The sequence below is a fragment of the Arachis hypogaea genome, chromosome 7 (genome assembly GCF_003086295.3).
Source record: "Arachis hypogaea cultivar Tifrunner chromosome 7, arahy.Tifrunner.gnm2.J5K5, whole genome shotgun sequence".
In the NCBI taxonomy this organism is placed as follows: Eukaryota; Viridiplantae; Streptophyta; class Magnoliopsida; order Fabales; family Fabaceae; genus Arachis; species Arachis hypogaea.
Window position 1 is genome coordinate 3,105,006 of NC_092042.1, and position 18,788 is coordinate 3,123,793.

The following is an 18,788-nucleotide window of genomic DNA, read 5'->3' on the forward strand; positions in this document are numbered from 1 at the left end:
CCACCATAACAATAATAATAATCTTATTTTTATTTGGTGTAATTGTAACCCTACAGTTCATAATATAGAATAGAACTTTCATTTGACAACCTCGCCTTGCGTGGCATCTGAATTTTTGTCAGTGATTTTAAAAACGTGCCAACTAAACATTATTTTTTTTAATGTATATTTTATATGAATTTAATTTTAATTAAATATGAGTATAAAATTATTTTATACATTCATTCAATTAGATAATATTATATTAGTTAAAATAGTTAATTTTTAGCATAAACTGTATAAATGATTATTGAAAAGAACGGTTATGATACGAGTGTGTGCGTATAATGTTTTATAGTGTATCGAAATTAAATTTATTTTATATTATATAATTTTAAAATATTATATGGTATATAAATAATATATTTTTTAAGTAGTAGCAGGGTTTAGCTGCTTCTTTGGCTCCCAATCTCTCTGCTTTCGAGGGGAGAATAGAATTCTAGTCACTGAGGAAGGAGGGAATAGCAGCCATGGAAGTTCCGTTAAGACCATATTGCCCCTCGTGCTTTTCACTCTCACACTCTTCTTCTTCCACCTTCCCTTACCGTCTTGCTCTGTCTTCATGGTCCTTTTCAGCTCCTTCAGACCCTCCTCACAGGTTCACTTTCTCTGCTCAAAATTATTTTGGTTCAAATTTTAGCTTGCCCATGTCTTTAATTTCCGTTATAGCTCCAAAGCTTGTATCTTTTCTACCTGGGGTGTTTTCGCTTTTACCTCTTTAGAAACGAGTGTTTTCATATTGTTGAAATTGTTGCTGCTGTTTGTGTTTTTGTTGTAGGATATTTTCTAGTTTCTACCATGTGTAGAATATGTAGGATATTGGATAAGTATGTTTTGTACTCACTTTTTCTTGAACACTGAGCAACTCACTCATGCACCTTATACAATGGTGAAGAAAAGTGAATTGGCTTGTTACGAGGAAGAGTTAGTACATGTATGATGTATCACAAATTTGGATATTATCTTATGATAGCTTTAGAAGATGTTGAATATGCTATTGAATTTCATGGATTATTAGCATTTATGTTATTTAAATGATATGAACTGTAGAAGAAGAATCCATTCAGTCCAGGCTGCCAACAGTGGCCACTTGGATAGCATTGTTCGCAGTAATTATCTGCGGTTTAGAGAAGGTTCATGGTGTCTGCAGAGGACGTCTGTGAGATTAAATAAATACAATGACATGAGGTTCAGACGAAATGCCCCACATAAGGTTCCGGTTTGCATTTCGCTTATGAAATTTTCAAATGCATCCACTGGCATTCTGGAGGAAATGACAAAGGAGGGAGAGCTGAATTCTTTGCATCCCAATGATACACAAGTTAGTATGGTGGGTTCAGTTCCCTGCAATCTTGGATTATCCGTGATGACTGGTGAAAGAAAATTGTCAGGGGGTGATTATAGAGGCTGGGCTAATGCAAGATATAAGTTGACCGAAAGTAAAAAGGAAACAAACAGTATGAAGAAGTATGAGAGGGAACTTGGTAGTTCTTACCCATCTAATAGATTACCTCCCAATGGTAATGGACAAGTGGTTTCTAGGAATGTGGATAGCAGTCTTGTACTACAAGAACATACTGACCATGTCTTAACACCGGTTAGGCATTCCGGATTAAAAAATTCAAATGTGTGTACAGATTCTGAAACGGTTGTCCGTCAGTTAAATGGATATACACAGGAGATCAGCAAAGAAAAAATTAGCAAAGTTAATGATGAAAACGTTTTGGATACAAATGTAAAGGTTTCAACTAAGGCAACGCGCCCTAGCCGGACACGTGGTTCTGACCAATCAAAACTTCGAGACAAGCTCTGTAGTATCTATCAAGATGTTCTGGTTGTTGACAGTATTCCTCTTGCAGAGGAAGTGGCTAAGATGCTCACAGTAAAGTTTCGGCATCTTATTCATGCTTGTGATACGGAGGTACAATTTATATTCTCGGCTGTATTCCCTTATGTTAAGGCGGTGATTATGCATATTTTGAACATGGCTTTTAGAATATTTATCCTTTATAAGTAGTGAGCATTAGATATATGCTGATTTTATCATGTTTTAAAGGTAGCCAAGCTAGATGTCAAAGAAGAAACTCCTGTGGATCATGGGGAGATAATATGCTTCAGTATTTATTCTGGTCCAGAAGCTGATTTTGGTGGTGGAAAGTCTTGTATCTGGGTAGATGTTCTTGATGGTGGGGGCCAAGAGATTTTAGATAAATTTGCTGAATTTTTTAGTGATTCATCCATTAAAAAGGTACACTTCTCTTCTTCTGTGCTAGTCCCATGTTCTCAATCCTATAACTCATCACAATGTGTATCACCTTGTAAGCATGCATTCATGCTTCGTGCTATTTGAATGTCTAGCTTCCACTTGGTTTGTACTGTGTTTCCAATGGTATGATTAGTAGTGTAATACTTTAATTCCTGTCGTAAACCCATGCTTGGATTGCAATCATAATACTGAAGTATTTGATACTTGAATATAGTTGCCAGTTGGTGTGTGGTTTTATGTGTAGGACAAAGAAGTTTGCAACCTATATAGTTTTCTTTGGAGGCGTTAGGCATTCTCATAAACAGGGAAATGACCAGTCATGTTTGTTGTTTCACTTTTTGTCTTTAATTGATTCTCTTACGCACTAAGATACCTTCTAGAAATATGCACTGAGCCTGGCATGACTGTTTCAATCTGATGTTTTGACATTTCATCTGCTAATTTTTATTCGATTAATTTCTGTGGTCAATTACTCCTTGAAACACACATGGTTAAAAATTATTCATTTCAGTTGCGTCTGGTCCCTTCCAAACATGGGAAGATGACTTCACAACATTGGGGATGGAGGTGCTTGCAAGGCTTCCTAAGCATATATGCCATTTAAAATTTAAATAATCATCTAGAGTTGTTCTAGGGCCTCCAGTTAATGAGTCTACTTTTTCACTTGACTTCCTGCAACAAACTAAGTAACTAACTCCTTGGTGAAAATGAAAAAAATTGTTTGTTTGTCCTTTTCATACTAAAGTGGGTCTCTAATGATTCCACAACATCGGGGTTCAGGAATGGAGAATAATTCTATCTTTCATAAAATCATATTGAGTTTATTGCTAGGTTTATTTTAAGATTACAAATAATAATTGAAATTTGAAACAATCAACTAACCAAGTCATCAGTACATTCTTGTAGGTCTGGCATAATTATAGCTTTGATTGTCATATTATAGAGAACTATGGATTTAAAGTTTCTGGTTTTCATGCCGATACGATGCACATGGCGCGACTATGGGATTCATCAAGACGCCTGGATGGGGGCTATTCTCTTGAAGGACTTACAGGTGACAAAAGGGTCATGTGTGCAGCTCAGCTGAATCATGACAAGGATCTACTTGGTAAGGTGTCAATGAAAACTATATTTGGCAAGAAAAAGGTGAAAAAAGACGGATCCGAGGGTAAAACAATTACTATTGCTCCTGTTGAAGAGCTACAAAGAGATGAGCGTATACCTTGGATATGTTATTCTGCCTTAGATGCTAGAAGTACTCTGAACCTTTATGAGAGCTTGAAGAGCCACTTGTCAGCCATGCCTTGGAAACTTGATGGTGTACTAGTTTCTGGAAGAACAATGTATGATTTCTATAATGAATTTTGGAGGCCATTTGGTGAGCTTCTGGTTACAATGGAATCTGAGGGAATGCTAGTTGATCGGGCATATCTTGCTGATATAGAAAAAGTGGCGATAGCAGAGCAAGATATAGCTGCTAATAGATTCCGGAAATGGGCATGTAAGTATTGTCCTGATGCCAAGTACATGAATGTGGGAAGTGATCTACAGTTGCGCCAGCTGCTTTTTGGTGGCATTCCGAACAGGTGGTTATCTTTTAAACATTTGCTGATCATTCATTGCAATATTGCCAAATTGATTATTTCGATATCTATATCTTTATTCTTTATTGGGACCAATTGGTATGCCATGATGTGTGGAGGGGTATAAAAAGAATAAAAATTTTCATATTCACTTTCAAATTCTTCATTACAGAAAAGACCCCAATGAGGTACTTCCAACTGAGCGGATATTCAAAATTCCCAATGTTGATAAAGTGATTGAAGAGGGCAAGAAGGCTCCCACAAAATTCCGTGATATAAAGCTGACAAGCCTTGGGTATAAGCTGGAGACTGACATGTACACAGCAAGTGGTTGGCCCTCAGTTAGCGGAGATGCCTTAAGGGCCCTGGCTGGAAAAATTTCTGCTGAATATGACTTTGTTGACGAGAATTGTGACTTGGATCTCAGTGAACATGAAATTCCTGAAATTCCTTCTCAAAGTCAAACTGCATCTGCACAAATAGATAAATCTGCATATGGAACAGCCTTTGCAGCTTTTCCAACAGAAGAAGAAGGGAGAGAAGCTTGCCATGCAATCGCTGCTTTATGTGAAGTCTGTTCAATCAATTCTTTGATTTCCAATTTCATCCTTCCCCTGCAGGTATTTTTTTTTATAATCCAATGTTTATTCGTATTAGTGACTAGATGGGTGATATATGTGACTAGATGCATGACATATTTTAAACATTCAATGAGTACATGTCTGAAGTTCTTCGTATTTTCTGTGTGAGTTTCACATTTTTCTTTATTTCAGGGACATAATATATCGGGAAAGGATAACCGTATTCATTGCTCCTTAAATATCAACACAGAGACGGGACGTTTATCAGCAAGAAGGCCAAACCTGCAGGTAAATTTTAGTTTGCAAGACACATTAGAGTTTTTTTGATATTGAATGTAATAGATTAATAATTCCCCTGAAAAAGAGACTTAGCCTGATGAATATTTAATTTACGGATTAGAATCAACCTGCTTTGGAAAAAGACCGGTACAAAATCCGTAAAGCATTCGTAGCTGCTCCTGGAAATTCTCTTATAGTTGCTGATTACGGACAGGTTAGCAGTTTATATTGTTGATCTAACGCCGTAATAGTTGCAAGAAAGTTCAATATCTTGATTGAGTTATGTATTTTTGCAGCTGGAACTTAGGATACTGGCACATCTTGCCAACTGTAAGAGCATGTTAGATGCTTTCAAAGCCGGCGGAGATTTCCATTCAAGGACAGCGATGAATATGTATCCATATATTCGTGAAGCAGTTGACAAAAAGGAAGTGCTTCTTGAGTGGCATCCTCAGCCCGGCGAAGAGAAACCCCCAGTTCCCCTACTGAAGGTAACTATCAGCGGACATCCTTATATCAGTAGTATTCTTTACATTGAAAATCCATTCAGTGGTTCAGTTTGTGGATATATGAAGTATGATGATATTTGTGTCATGTTCAATTGTTCATGAATTAAAAATTAAAAGAAGTTTTGAACATACATGGTATTTCTATTATGTTTCTCATTGCAGGATGCATTTGGTTCGGAAAGAAGAAAAGCGAAAATGCTCAACTTCTCAATTGCTTATGGAAAGACTCCAGTGGGGCTTTCAAAGGATTGGAAGGTATGCCAGGTTCATTCCTTATTAGTATTACTTGGGACCACCTCATAGACAATTTCTGTCTGCCTCTCAGGTTTCCGTGAAAGAAGCTAAGAAGACAGTTGACCTTTGGTACAATGATAGAAAAGAAGTTTTGAAATGGCAAGAGGAGCGCAAGAAAGAAGCTCATCAGTTCCATTGTGTTCACACTTTGCTGGGCCGAGCCCGGCGGTTTCCATTGATGGGGCAAGCCAACAAGTATCAGAAAGGTCACATCGAACGAGCTGCTATTAATACTCCAGTGCAGGTCCGTAATGCTTTCAAATAAACTATTGCATTCTTTGCCCCTGCCCTCATTTAGTTATCACTACACTCTCAAGTTTGATCATAATGAATTCTGAATAGTTCATACTCCGGTGCCTTTAGTCTGTGGCCTGTTTCGGCATGTAGACCTTTCTTTCATGGGTTTCTGACTTTTAGAATTCAACAGGGTAGTGCTGCAGATGTTGCCATGTGTGCCATGTTGGAAATTTCCAATAATAAACAGTTGAAGGAGCTCGGATGGAAGTTACTTCTTCAGGCAAGTAATAGTTGTTAGTTGTCAGACTTCTTTAAGTGCAAGTTACTCTGACCTCTCCTAAAATCACCAAATTGGCTCATCCTTAAACGCTCCTAAGTAAGGAGTACTGCACTCTTTGTTAATTAAACAAATCTTAGCTTTTCATTTATTATATTTTATATTAATAGTTCAGATTTAGAGTTTAAGGTATTTATTTTTTGGTTTCTTCTTCATTTCTAATAGCAAGTTAATTTTCATGGAGCGCTGCACTCCTTAATTTCTCGGGAGCGCATGAGCATTCATCCCTAAAATTATGATGCCCTTCTATTTGTCATAGGCAAAAGGCAGTTATAAAACATTAACCTTTTTATCTTTGTATTATTGATGTTAATCCAAATCTGAATCCTTTTTCAATATCCATGAATCAACTTTCTTGCTACTTTGTATCTAAGATTTTTATTTGACAAAGCAGGTTCATGATGAAGTGATATTGGAAGGGCCAAGTGAGTCAGCTGAGGTAGCAAAGGCCATAGTTGTAGAATGCATGGCCAAACCCTTCCATGGAAAAAACATTCTAAAAGTCGACCTCTCCGTTGATGCCAAGTGTGCTCAAAACTGGTACTCTGCCAAATAGAACATTCCATTATACAGCATGAAGTCCATGTCTCTATTTGGTAAATTAGTGATTTTGTTTGAAAGGCAAAAATAATGCCTCAAATAGTATTATTATTTTCCTCCTTTCATTTCTATAGAGGTTTGGGGTTGTTTCAAGTGTTATGTTATTGTGATGCCAAAGCATAACACATTTAACTTCCAAGATGGAAGCAAAAGGCCAAAATCAATGGTCTCGGCATTTGACTGCTTTAGTTGGCAGTTTTTTTTTTCACTATTTTGAATCACACCTAATTGTCATGCCTTGCATCATGAACCAGTATAGCCATTTTGCATGATGCAAGCATTATGTGATGTATATAAAATTGGTGGAAAATTAAAGTTTCTATTATTCTGTTTCTCTTAATTAGGGATGAGATTTGCAACCTTTAAGATTTTGTTTGGTTGCCTATGCATATTTTTTTTGTTACATTTATTTAGATTTTTGTAGAGAAAATATTTAATCTAAATTAGAGATACTTAGGAATTATAGATTATCTTATGAATTTTATATAAAAATATTTTTAATTTTTTAGATCATGGTGGGTGTTTCAATGTTTAAATAACATCCTCTGTTGGTAATATCCACTTGATATTAACTTCTGGTTTAGTTGTATACTATGAACGTTACATCATGCATCTTTTAACTTGTAAGCTTTAAACGTATGAAAATCAATTCTATTTTTTATTTAAATGTACATATCAACTACAGCAATTTTGCCATGAATTGCTGACAAAGTTTGGAGATTTAGAGTTGTATATTTAGGGATCAAAATCGTACTTAATCCTTTTTTTTTTTCTTGTTACTTTTCCTAGTTTGCATACTTCTTTCAAGTTGACTCGAGACTTTCTATGACTTAGTCTATGTACATACTTTATCTTACAAATGAAATTTGAAAAGCATTCCTTGTTCTATTTAAGATAAAATATGATGTTTGAATACTAATTTCAGAATAAAGACCTGTAAATAACGTATAGAATACAACAATTAAAAAATATATATCACATTCATACCTGATACAATTACAGAAAAGGGAGCTACCATATGAAGTGGTTTCCAATAAACACATGGGTTATACATGATATTTCAAAATATAAATATATTAAATCTACCACACCATATTGAACATTAACGTAATCATCCAATCAAATCCAATCCAAATAACACAACGCAAACATTAATATAGTACTAGTGTACTACTTGGAGGATCGAAAATACTGTCTGAACAATAGTGAGAAGAAGCAGAACAATTCCAGCAATAGAAGCTAACGTCCTCCACTGAGTGTTGCAGTAGTCGCGCTTCAAAGATGCTTTTTTTTGGTTCCAAGACTTCTGACAGAAATCATTCAATTCTTCAAGAATACAAATATATTTCGTATTAAAATCTGAAGTCAAAATGCTCACTCCAAGGCCATTGAACATTTTAGCCACTGCATTGCTATCACCTAACCAATTCTTAATTATTCCTTTCTTAATAAGCAAATCCACATCTTTGTCTGTGTCGATAAGAAAATCAATGACACAGATGTAGTCGTTGAGGTAGGATTCGTCTATACAGTGACATTGCTCGAAAGCTAACAAATTTCTCAAAACAACTTCGGTAGAGTCATCCACTGTAACGGGTGGAATTCTAAGAGTATGATCTGAAAGTTCCAAGTCTAGTAAGCCTTTACTATCTTCGTTTACCTTAAACTTCACTCCTGCATCCCTCAGCTTAGTTGCACTAGCGAGGTGTGTTACATGTGCTTTTCTTGAGCATTTAGAGATTGATAAGGCAGAAGATAATAATAGATGTTTTCTTGCTAGGTCTGTGAAATGAACTATTCTACCAACATCGTTATTGCCAGAAAAGATATCATCAGGAAGGATATAAGGAGTGAAAGTTACCAGTGGAGGATTCAAGGTAGAAGGAAAGGCTAGAGTGTAAAGCTTGTCAAGAACAAAGAAAGGGACTTGATTCTCAATCAGCAACAAATCATATTTCAAATGGGTCAATAACTGAGGTAACAGAAAAGAGACATCATGTCTTGACCACTGATGGAAATGGGACTTGAATAAAAACTCTAATATGAAGCAGCAGTCCACCAAGATCACCATAACATGTTCTTCCTTACTAAGCTTGATGTCATCTGAGTAACAACCACGAACCTCTGCCTCCACCTCTTGCACGTAACTCACAAAAGTTTCCAAGTTCTTTGGCTCGGATCTTTCAATGAATTGTCTGCAATATAATCTTTTATGATACTCCATCTTTAGCAGTTTTTCATTTCCATGGTGAAAAGGACCAATTGAAACAACCTTTGGAGTGTATGCATCTTCATTTGTCTTGCGGATATAATGAGGCACCCTGTGGATGTAGCATTCATCTGTAAGAAGAGGCTGTGCTTCCTCCAACATTGCCCTGATGATCTTGATTGAAATATCATTAGCATTGTGACTCTCATCATCTTCCATCTATTATGATTATGGTTACTACGTGAAATCAAATTTTGAGACACAAATTCAAAGCATGGACAAGGACTTAAATAGAGGACATAAATTGTGCAAATTTTTTTAATTACGAAATTGTTTCGAAAATAAAATAGAAAAGACACCACCAAAATTAAAAAAAAAAAGGTTATGGGTTTTGCTTCTAGTTATGTTGTAAAATGAAAATGGAGTTAATCAAAATTAGTATTTTACCATTAATATCATGTTAACATGGCATGCTTCTTGAATTATTTTTCAATTTATTTAGCGTAGTTTTTGCTATTATTTATAACAATTTTTATTTGAAAAAGAAATGATAATGATAAATAATTATAATATAAATTGCCATCAATTACATATATTTAAAATTATAAAAATTAATTATTGTACAATAAAACTATAATACCGAAAAAACTATATCTAATAATTAAATTTAATTATTGATGTATTAATATTTTTATTTTAAATTAAAATTTTGATATTCTTCTTCAATAAATAGTATAGTTGGCTTGATATTTTTTGGTTTATTTCGTCTAATTTATTAAATATAATTAATTATAATTATGGTTATTTATCTCTTCTTATTTGTTCTTATTTTTACTAATTTTTATTTCAATTTATGCTTTTGTTCACATCACCGGACTAATTCAAACATTCCTCATACTGATAAATATTTTCCAGGTGAGAATGAGTGCAATTCATACACTCATTATAAAATTCCAAATTAAATCTTATTAATACGGTTTATTGTGGATTATAATATGGTTTGTAGTTTGATTAATTTTTTATTTGTGTCTATATTATGATATGTTTTATTGAAAAATTTAATTATTTAATTTTTTTTAATTTAGTTGTTTTCTAAAGAAAAAAAGAGATTAGGCAGATTGGTTCGTCAATCCATCAGTCTGTTATAAAACAAGGTGAATTATTATTTATTAATTTTGACTCATTCTGTTTTGAGACGAATTTTAACAAAATAGAATGAATAATTCACTTTGACAGCTCTGTATATAAATCATGTAACTATTTTTGTTTGTGACCCACCCTAATATATGTCAAAAACGTCTTTTTTTTTGAAATATTTTTTAATAATTAAAATTTAACACATATAACTAATTAAATCATGTTATTTTTATTAAAATTAGATTAGACAAATAAGATCAGTTTAGCTGAAAAATTAATAAATTAAATTTTTAATCGGTCTAAATTAATATTTTTTTATAAAAAATGACTACAATATTTCTATTATAAAAAATAATCAAAATATGCCTATTATATATATATATTTGAAAACTATAAATTCTAACTCTATGACGAAAGAGAAGTAAAAATGCTAGAATTCAAGATTTTTAAAATTAATATATATATATAATAGAAATATTTTAGTTATTTTTTATAATAAGAATATTATAGTCATTTTTTTATAAAAAATAATATAAATTTAGACAAGTTCAATATTTGATTTACTATTTTTTTAATTAAATTAATTTATTTGAATTAATTTTAATAAAAATAATACGGTTTAATTAATTATATGTGTTAAATTTTAATGACTAAAAACATCTTAAAAAAAAGACGCTGCTCCTTTTTTGTTGAAGAGTAGTTGAGTTGAATATAATTTAAGTTTTGTGCTTAAATCATATTAACTTTGTTAAGAATAGTAAATCTAATATATGTGCTTATGTTTCAGTAGTGAGGTTGTTTTATGAAAGGCTATTTTAATCACTGTATTTCCGATCATCTGCTTCAAAATTTATCGTTAAAAAGTAAACTTCTATAATAGTCTTCTTCTTTAGCCTTTCTTTAGCAAGAACACACACGAGTTTTTTTGCTTGAACTGCAAGCATTCCGTTACTGTCACTAACTCCATATTAATCAAGTTTTTAAATACAAACCTCACCACCGTAGATAGATCTTACTTTTTCGCTAATATTAAGATGGTAACTATATGAAAGGTAAAAAAAATATTGCTAAGACGGTAGATTTAACAGCACAATCATTTTCAATAATAAATAAATATTAGACATGAACTTAGTAAGAAAGTGATAGGTGCAATTTAACTCACAGCAAGATGCTGCAGCCTCACACTGCGACGGTCTTTCTATAATTTTGGCCACCAGAAAGTGAAAGATAATGTGCCTGAAATTGATTAGTGCCTATACCAAATTCTTTTTTTCAATGGAAGGTATTGGGTGGAAGCTTGGCACTGAAAGTATTGGTTTATATAAGCAACATTAAAAGCAAAACTAAAGGCTCTTTCAATTATTGAAAGAGGAAGCATCCTTTGCAATCAATGGGATGACTTGAATTCATGGGTTGACCCAAGGCATACAAAATATAGTCAATAATCAAGGCTTAGTATTATTTTTTGGTTACCTAACATTGTTGAATTGAATTAATATTTAGGTGAATTCTATCCCACACCTATTAATGTTTTGAAGGTACTATATGTACTGTGTCTCTATTCTGGCAATTGGGATAATGAGGAGTTATTTTTTTTTATTTTTGTTGTTGTAAGCTACAATGTGAGATGGGCTAAATCAAGAATGAAAAGATTATGTTTTTGTTTTTTTCTTCTTTTAATACAAACGAAAACCAAAGTCAAATTAATTATATATAAGATACTTCCATATTAATTAGTGTGAGAGTCAAATTGAATTTAATAGAGAAGTGAATTCAAAAAATATGTAAAAGAGAATTCTTGGTTCTAACTCTCGCCCCCAACTCACCAGATTGTCCAAGGTAATTTCCCTTGATCTTTTGAGGAAATATTGGCAATAAATACCGGTTAGAATTCAAAAAATATCAAGTGACTAATAATTTTTTTAAAATTTTTGTCTTGTATTTAAATCAATACTAATTAATTCTCTATTTTGTTTTGTTAAAAGTGTTGTTTTTCTACTATTTTTCTATTATCTCTACATGATAAAAGATAAAATTTACTTATAATAATTATATTATTAAAGAATAATTTGACTCGGAATGCAAACGAACCAAACAACTTACATAAAGGGTAATCAAAATAATATACCATCAAAATATGTAAAGTACGAGAAAATAGCACTAATATTTTAACGTAAAAAATTTCAAACTGAATAAAGCAAAAATCATAGATCAACATTCTAAAAAAGTTTAACTTCGGCTCATAAAAAATAAGTTTAACTCACAACTTTATTCATTAGTAATTGAATCTATTTTTTAAGTTCAAGTTGGCTCATCGAAAGCTCACGAACTAACTCAAATAACAAAATATAATCTATAATTATATATCAATAAATTATAACTTAGATATATTAAAAAATATTAAAAAAAATTATTTTATATATTGACTATTTATTAATTATACATTTTTTATTTATATTCTATATTAAAATTATATATAAAAAATGTCTATAAAATTTATATATATATATATATATATATATATAATTGAACCAATTTATAAGTTATCAAACTGAATTTATCTAAACTCAAGTTTAACTCATTTAATTTATAAACTTAATTTTAAGTTTAAATTTGGTTTACTAACTTACAAATTTAACTTGTCAAATTATTAACAAATCCAACTAAAATTGACTAATAATGAACTCACTTCACTCCCTTTTAACCCTAATTATAACAAACATGCAGCCTCAAACAATGAGAATCATTAAACTTGCCACTACACCCATACTTACGTAATCATTTATTATTTCATTAAAAGCTAATGGCTGGACAAAATATTTAGTGGCAAAGAATTAATGATTGAAACATGCATGTCACGTTTCATCGTACATAAAATTTACCGTATTAAGTGAATATTAAAATTAGAAATTAAAATTAATTATTAATATAAAATATATATTAAAAATAAATTAAACCGTATATATTTATATAAAAATATATAATAATTAATTAAATAATTAATTTTTTATACGCATAATATTTTCGTATAAAATTAGTACGAGATATATCTAATTATTGTATAAGTACAATTTATGATATCGTAAATATCTTCTACCAATATCTTGATACTGCCTTCCACATGCTCAACAGTGTTAGATCTGCATGGTGAAGAGGTCCAATTGAAAGAAGCTATGGAGTGTCTGCATCTTCTTTTAGCTGTCGGATTTTGTAGAGAACTTCATAGATGCAGCATTCGGTCGGCTAGCATATATCTTCCATCTCAAGTTCTCAACTGCCACATGATCACCATTTGCATTTACAATCTTTTGCTTCAAAACTGAATACATATATTTAGTGTTTATAAAAAAAATAATTTTATGATTGTAAAAATATTTTATTATTTATTCTTATGCTATGACAAATTATATTTTTTGTGGTGATTTGACAAAGAAAAAAAAAATTGCAGGGCAGGAAGAAGGCAATAATATCCTGTTGGACAGCATTAATCTTTGCTCTAATATCACATTAAATTCCTCTCTCGGAGATTACTATTTAGCATAGTATAGGAAAGTGCTAGATAAACAATAACCATCTTAAACAACATGAATAACTACTAATCAAATAAAAATATAGAAAAGTTTAGAGGGTCAGCAATTTTTGTATTTTCTGGTCAGTATTTAACCATGAAAACAAAAGTGATAGATCTTCCACCATTAGATATTATTAGATGTAATCTCACACCATTAATAAAAATATTATTAATGGCCAATTGATGGTTATAAAACACCAAAATTGCTAGCCCCCTAACATTCCTCTAAAAATATACTACACCCTAATTTAATGCTACTAATTAAATTTAAGATTAATTTACTCTTTTAATCTTATTAATTCATATTATTCATATATTGTTCAAAAATATTGTTGGTTACCTATATTTTTTCTTTAGGATATCAAAAGTCTCTCGAACTCTATCTCAACGCTATTAGTTTCACGATGAAATAGATCAAAGTAGACTTTTCAATAATTGCTAAAGACAAGCTTTCACACACCACTTGCTTAATGCCGCAATCTCTACTTAAAACCATACTCCTCCAAAGAGCAAAAACCTCACACATTTCAAAACATTCCACTCCACAAAATCCCAAGACAACCTTTAACCCGTTTTCCTTTAAAATCTTTAAAAACACAACCAAATCCGGCTATAGTTCCAGCATGACCAACACAGACATTGCTATTCAATTTGAAGAAGTTTAATTCTCAGGAACAAAAATAATTTTCTTTGTCATAATACTTTCAAACTCGTGCCATTTTCTTAGGAAGAAAAACCACATTGTTGACCACCCCAGTCTAATCCGAAACAAAAATATCATTGCATCGATCCCGCCAAGGCGCCAAATCCACCACAAATCAGCAGCAACAAGATAACAGTTCTCACTCATAGTCTTTTGAATCCAGATAAACCTTTAAGAAAACTAAATTAGCATTTCTCAATAAGGAATGATCAAGAGTATTCCACACCGCCTTAGGTTTGTCGCGATCTCATATGCAATGAGCAACTGATTCCGCCCTTTCGTGACACTTAGGACAAATCTCACCATTGTTGTCAAACTCTCGAGTTACGAATTTACGAGTTTAGATATAGAATCGAATTGACTCGGGAAATTACTCTATCTTGAGTAGACTCGGCTAGATTCGGTCAAACTCGGATAAACTCGCGAGTCTAAGACCGAGTTAGCGAGTTTGTGTTTTTCTTCATTTTTGCTCAAAAAAACATCATTTTGAAACTAAAAAAATACTTTTATTATTAAGCTTACGATAACACTCCCAAATAATAAAAAAAAACTCACTCATCTGCATCGTTTTTCTCAAGTATTTGTTATAATGTATGCTATTATTTTAATTTATTATGTGCTTTAAGATTGATATTATTAATTTTTAAGGGTTAGAATTTAGTAAATATATATATATATATATATATATATATATATATATATATGTAAACTTCATAACAGATGAACTCATACGAGTCTACGAGTTAACTCGCGAGTCGAGTCTAGGCCAACTCCACGAGTTTATTTAGACTCGCGAGTTTGACAATCTTAAATCTCACTAACTATATTAAGTCGCGCTTATGACGAAAGCTCTGAGTCAGAAGAGCATCATGAAGACAAATCCAAATGAGAAATTAAATTTGGTATTTTTTGAAATATTTGGTTTTCACACCCAATCCCAATTCAGATCATCTCTCCATTAAAAGTGTTGTTTAGCTAGCCAGGAGTAACTATCCCGAACGATATACATTTTGGTAGTAGTAGATCTCCAATACCACCTTATTTTCGTCGCAGTTTGGACTGTGAAGTGCAACTTTGCAAATACATGTTTTATATGATTAGGAATAGGAGTTGTCAAAGTACCAAAATTATTTCTAATTAGCTAAGGAGGTATTTATAATTTTTTATTAGGTTAAAATAAAAAAATTTAAAAATTTACAAACAAACATAAAGTACAATTTAATAATTAAATAAAAAATAAATAAAAATACATTAAAATAAACTATAATTTTTAAATAACATTTGATCTTTATATCACAAATATTCTCAAGTTCTAAAATGTTGACATAATAAGGAATAATCTCCCCAAACTTTTCAAACGGACTCCATCCATCATGTCACAGGGACTGATCAAGACTACCAACATACTAATAAAATCATCTTCTAAAATATGGGTTAATAGTCAAATTAGTTTTTAAAAGATAAGGCATTCTTTAAATTTGTTCTCGAAATTTTTTTTAATCAAATTGGTCTTTTAAAGATTACGAATTAATCATATCGATCATTCAGTTACTCCACTCACAATTTTCGCCAACAATTGATGATAAAAAATGTTAACTGATAACATACATGACACATAACATATTCAATTGGACGTTGACTAAATATTATTTACGAAAATCTATCAATTTAGTCATTATATCATATTAGGAATATGATTTTTGTAATTGGGAAAAACGACTAAATTAATAAATTTTTATAAACATATTTAGTCAATATCCAATTAGACATATCAAATATTATATATGTTATCAATTAACATTTTATAACATCAATCTTTAAAAAAAATTGTTAATGGAGTGACTAGAAGACAAATATAATTAATTTGTAATCGTTGAGGAATCAATTTAATTCAAAAAATTTTAAGGGATAAATTTAAAGAATATCTTATCCTTCCAAAACTAATTTCACTATTAACCCTTCAAAATATTATAATCTTTAACAATGCTCTTCATTCTAACAAAAAGAGGCATTCTATTGCGCTATAGGTTCAACAATGACAAATTTAATTATTTTAGTAGTTAATTATTTTATTGAAAAATATGAAAAAAAATCTAAAAATATATAAATACATAGGGATAATTTGGGGTGACTAATTTTTTGGATTTATATTATGGAATATTATTTATGGAGTATTTTTGAAAATGAACCGACAATTTTTCATTGTTTCTTATCACTCTCTTTACATTAAATGTTCATATATGTGGTGGGACGTACTCTAACTATATCAATATTTAATTTGTACGATGAAAGACTTCAAAAGTGGTTGCAGATAGTTATTATTGAAGGAAATTGATAATTTCATATAGTCGGACACTGGTAGAGAAATGAATGCTAAAGAAGGAGACAAAGTTTAGTTAGGTATCAATAATTTATAATTAATTAAATTATTCTTTTATTTTAATTTATTTTTATATTGTTGATTTTTAAGTTGCGTTTAAATTCTATTTTTAAGAGAGGAACATAAAAGGAGACAAAGTTAGGTTAATAGAGAGATAAGCTAATATTTGTTAATTTGTCTCTAGTTTTTTACGGTATTTAACTAATTCACTATCCAATTTCCAATCCTATGAGATTATGATGATTACTGAATTATAAATTAACACCCCAATTAATCAAAAGATCCAATCAAATTATGATTTAGATGCGTTGTTCAAGACAAAAGATAGCGTTTAGAAAAGATATAGAAGTTGAGAGATTACAATTAAGAAATAGAAATTGAAATAAGTTTCAGTATTATATTTGGTGTAAAGTAAGAGACAGCTGAAATAAAAATAAAATTTTAATTTAATTTACACAAAAGATAAAATTAGAATTAATTAATTAAAATAAAATATTTTAGATATAAAATATTATTAAAATTTCAGTCTTTATCTTTAAAATTTTTTATCTCCTGTATACTCATTTTTTAGAAATACTAAAATACTGAAATTTTAATTTAAAAATAGAGACTAAAATTTTAATACCAGAATTATTTAAACACATAAACCTAAAACCTACTACCAAATTTGGATAACAGAACAACACTGAGAATTAGCAGCGCTTTTGAGGTTCAATTGTTGAAATAATACAAAATTGTTTGATTCCAGTCTTTTTGCAGAAGCTCTAGTTGTCGTCTGCTCATAATCTCTGAAATAATACAAAATTACAAAAGGCATGCATGAATAAAGTATTATACTGAAAACAATAAAATAGTACAATTTTATATATATATATATATATATATATATATATATATATATATATATATATATATATATATATGTCGTGAATAATAATTTGAAATTCATCACCAGAGATCTTATTTTTCTAAGTTTCAAATAGTAACTCTATGAAAAGAAGTTGAAAACTGCCAAGTATATATGTACCATAAAACAAGTCCAAAATAAATATTGGTGGATTTTGGGTTATTAATTTAAATAAGAGAAATGTCAGGTCTATTAGAATTTTTTATTTTTTATCATTATTTAGTCATCAACTTAATTTTTTTAGTTTAGCAATTTAATAATATATTTTATTTTATACTTTTAAACATTGATAATTAATTGATGGTCAAAATAATAAATTCTAATGACCTTTTAATATTTTTCTTTAAATAATATTTGAAAAATAATTAAAAATCAATTCAAACGGTCTAAAATTATTTTATTTAACATTTATTAATTATTGATAAAATAATTATGTAATTTTAGATGTAATAAATATATAATTACATATTTATATACATGAAATTATGGATATTGTATTATATAAAATAACTTTAAATATTGTCTCTTTAGTTTATATATAAAATTATCTATTAATTAAGAATATTAAATTATAATAAAATTTATTATAAATTTATTTTCGCATGAATTATTTATAAACACTTATTATAAGTGGATATGAAGAAATAATAAAAAATATAATATATTGTATAAAAAAAATGAGACGCAACCCAAGGAATAATGATTTATAATAATTTAACAGATGTAACAAAAAGATGTTGACTATGTCTATCTTCGATTGTCAAACTGTTGATTATTAGTTTAAGCTTTTCATTCCTCTGTTCATTACTTGTAACACAAGAATAGATTGTGAACTCTTTCTCCACACTCGTGGATTCTGTTATGGTATCAGAGCCCTCAGAGCCAACGTGTATGGTGTTTATGATTTGGTTAATTTAAAAATTAAATCAATTTTTTAGTTAATAAAAAATATAATATTGATTAATTAATTAAATTAGTTTTACATGATAAAATTGATTATTAATCAGTTAATAAAATTTAAAATTGGTTTTTAATCGATAAATAAAGCAAAAATTGGTTTTAAAAAAATAAACGGTTTTTATATAAAAATCGATTTTTACACTAAAAACGGATTTTTACATCGAAAAATTAGGTTTTATACTAAAAAATTGGTTTT

At 30.2% G+C, this 18,788-nt stretch overlaps 2 protein-coding genes across 3 annotated transcripts; one reads left to right on the forward strand and one right to left on the reverse strand.

Moving 5' to 3' along the window:
- Positions 1–401: 401 nt before the first annotated feature.
- Positions 402–7,065, forward strand: LOC112701990 (DNA polymerase I A, chloroplastic/mitochondrial). Its single transcript, XM_025752820.3, has 12 exons — positions 402–637; positions 1,090–1,960; positions 2,096–2,287; positions 3,212–3,891; positions 4,061–4,508; positions 4,662–4,757; positions 4,870–4,962; positions 5,045–5,239; positions 5,420–5,512; positions 5,583–5,795; positions 5,979–6,068; positions 6,520–7,065. The coding sequence occupies exons 1-12, from the start codon at positions 510–512 to the stop codon at positions 6,679–6,681; spliced, it is 3,261 nt and encodes a 1,086-aa protein (XP_025608605.1). The 5' UTR covers positions 402–509; the 3' UTR covers positions 6,682–7,065.
- A 621-nt stretch (positions 7,066–7,686) lies between these two features.
- Positions 7,687–11,473, reverse strand: LOC112701991 (UPF0481 protein At3g47200). 2 transcript variants are annotated; one of them, XM_025752822.2, is made up of 2 exons: positions 11,234–11,473; positions 7,687–9,100 (listed from the first exon to the last, which is right to left on the reverse strand). In XM_025752822.2, the coding sequence occupies exon 2, from the start codon at positions 9,094–9,096 to the stop codon at positions 7,888–7,890; it is 1,209 nt and encodes a 402-aa protein (XP_025608607.1). In that variant the 5' UTR covers positions 9,097–9,100; positions 11,234–11,473; the 3' UTR covers positions 7,687–7,887. The 2 variants fall into 2 exon arrangements, with proteins under 2 accessions (XP_025608607.1, XP_025608606.1); XM_025752821.2 differs by having other exon boundaries at positions 7,687–9,153; positions 11,234–11,359.
- Positions 11,474–18,788: the final 7,315 nt, after the last annotated feature.

Coding starts and splice junctions, on each gene's coding strand:
- LOC112701991 (XM_025752821.2), bottom strand. CDS start 9,153: ATGGAAGATGATGAGAGTCACAATGCTAATGATATTTCAATCAAGATC.
- LOC112701990 (XM_025752820.3), top strand. CDS start 510: ATGGAAGTTCCGTTAAGACCATATTGCCCCTCGTGCTTTTCACTCTCA. Junction 2,288..3,211: donor GTGATTCATCCATTAAAAAG/GTACACTTCTCT, acceptor ACATTCTTGTAG/GTCTGGCATAATTATAGCTT. Junction 4,509..4,661: donor ATTTCATCCTTCCCCTGCAG/GTATTTTTTTTT, acceptor TCTTTATTTCAG/GGACATAATATATCGGGAAA.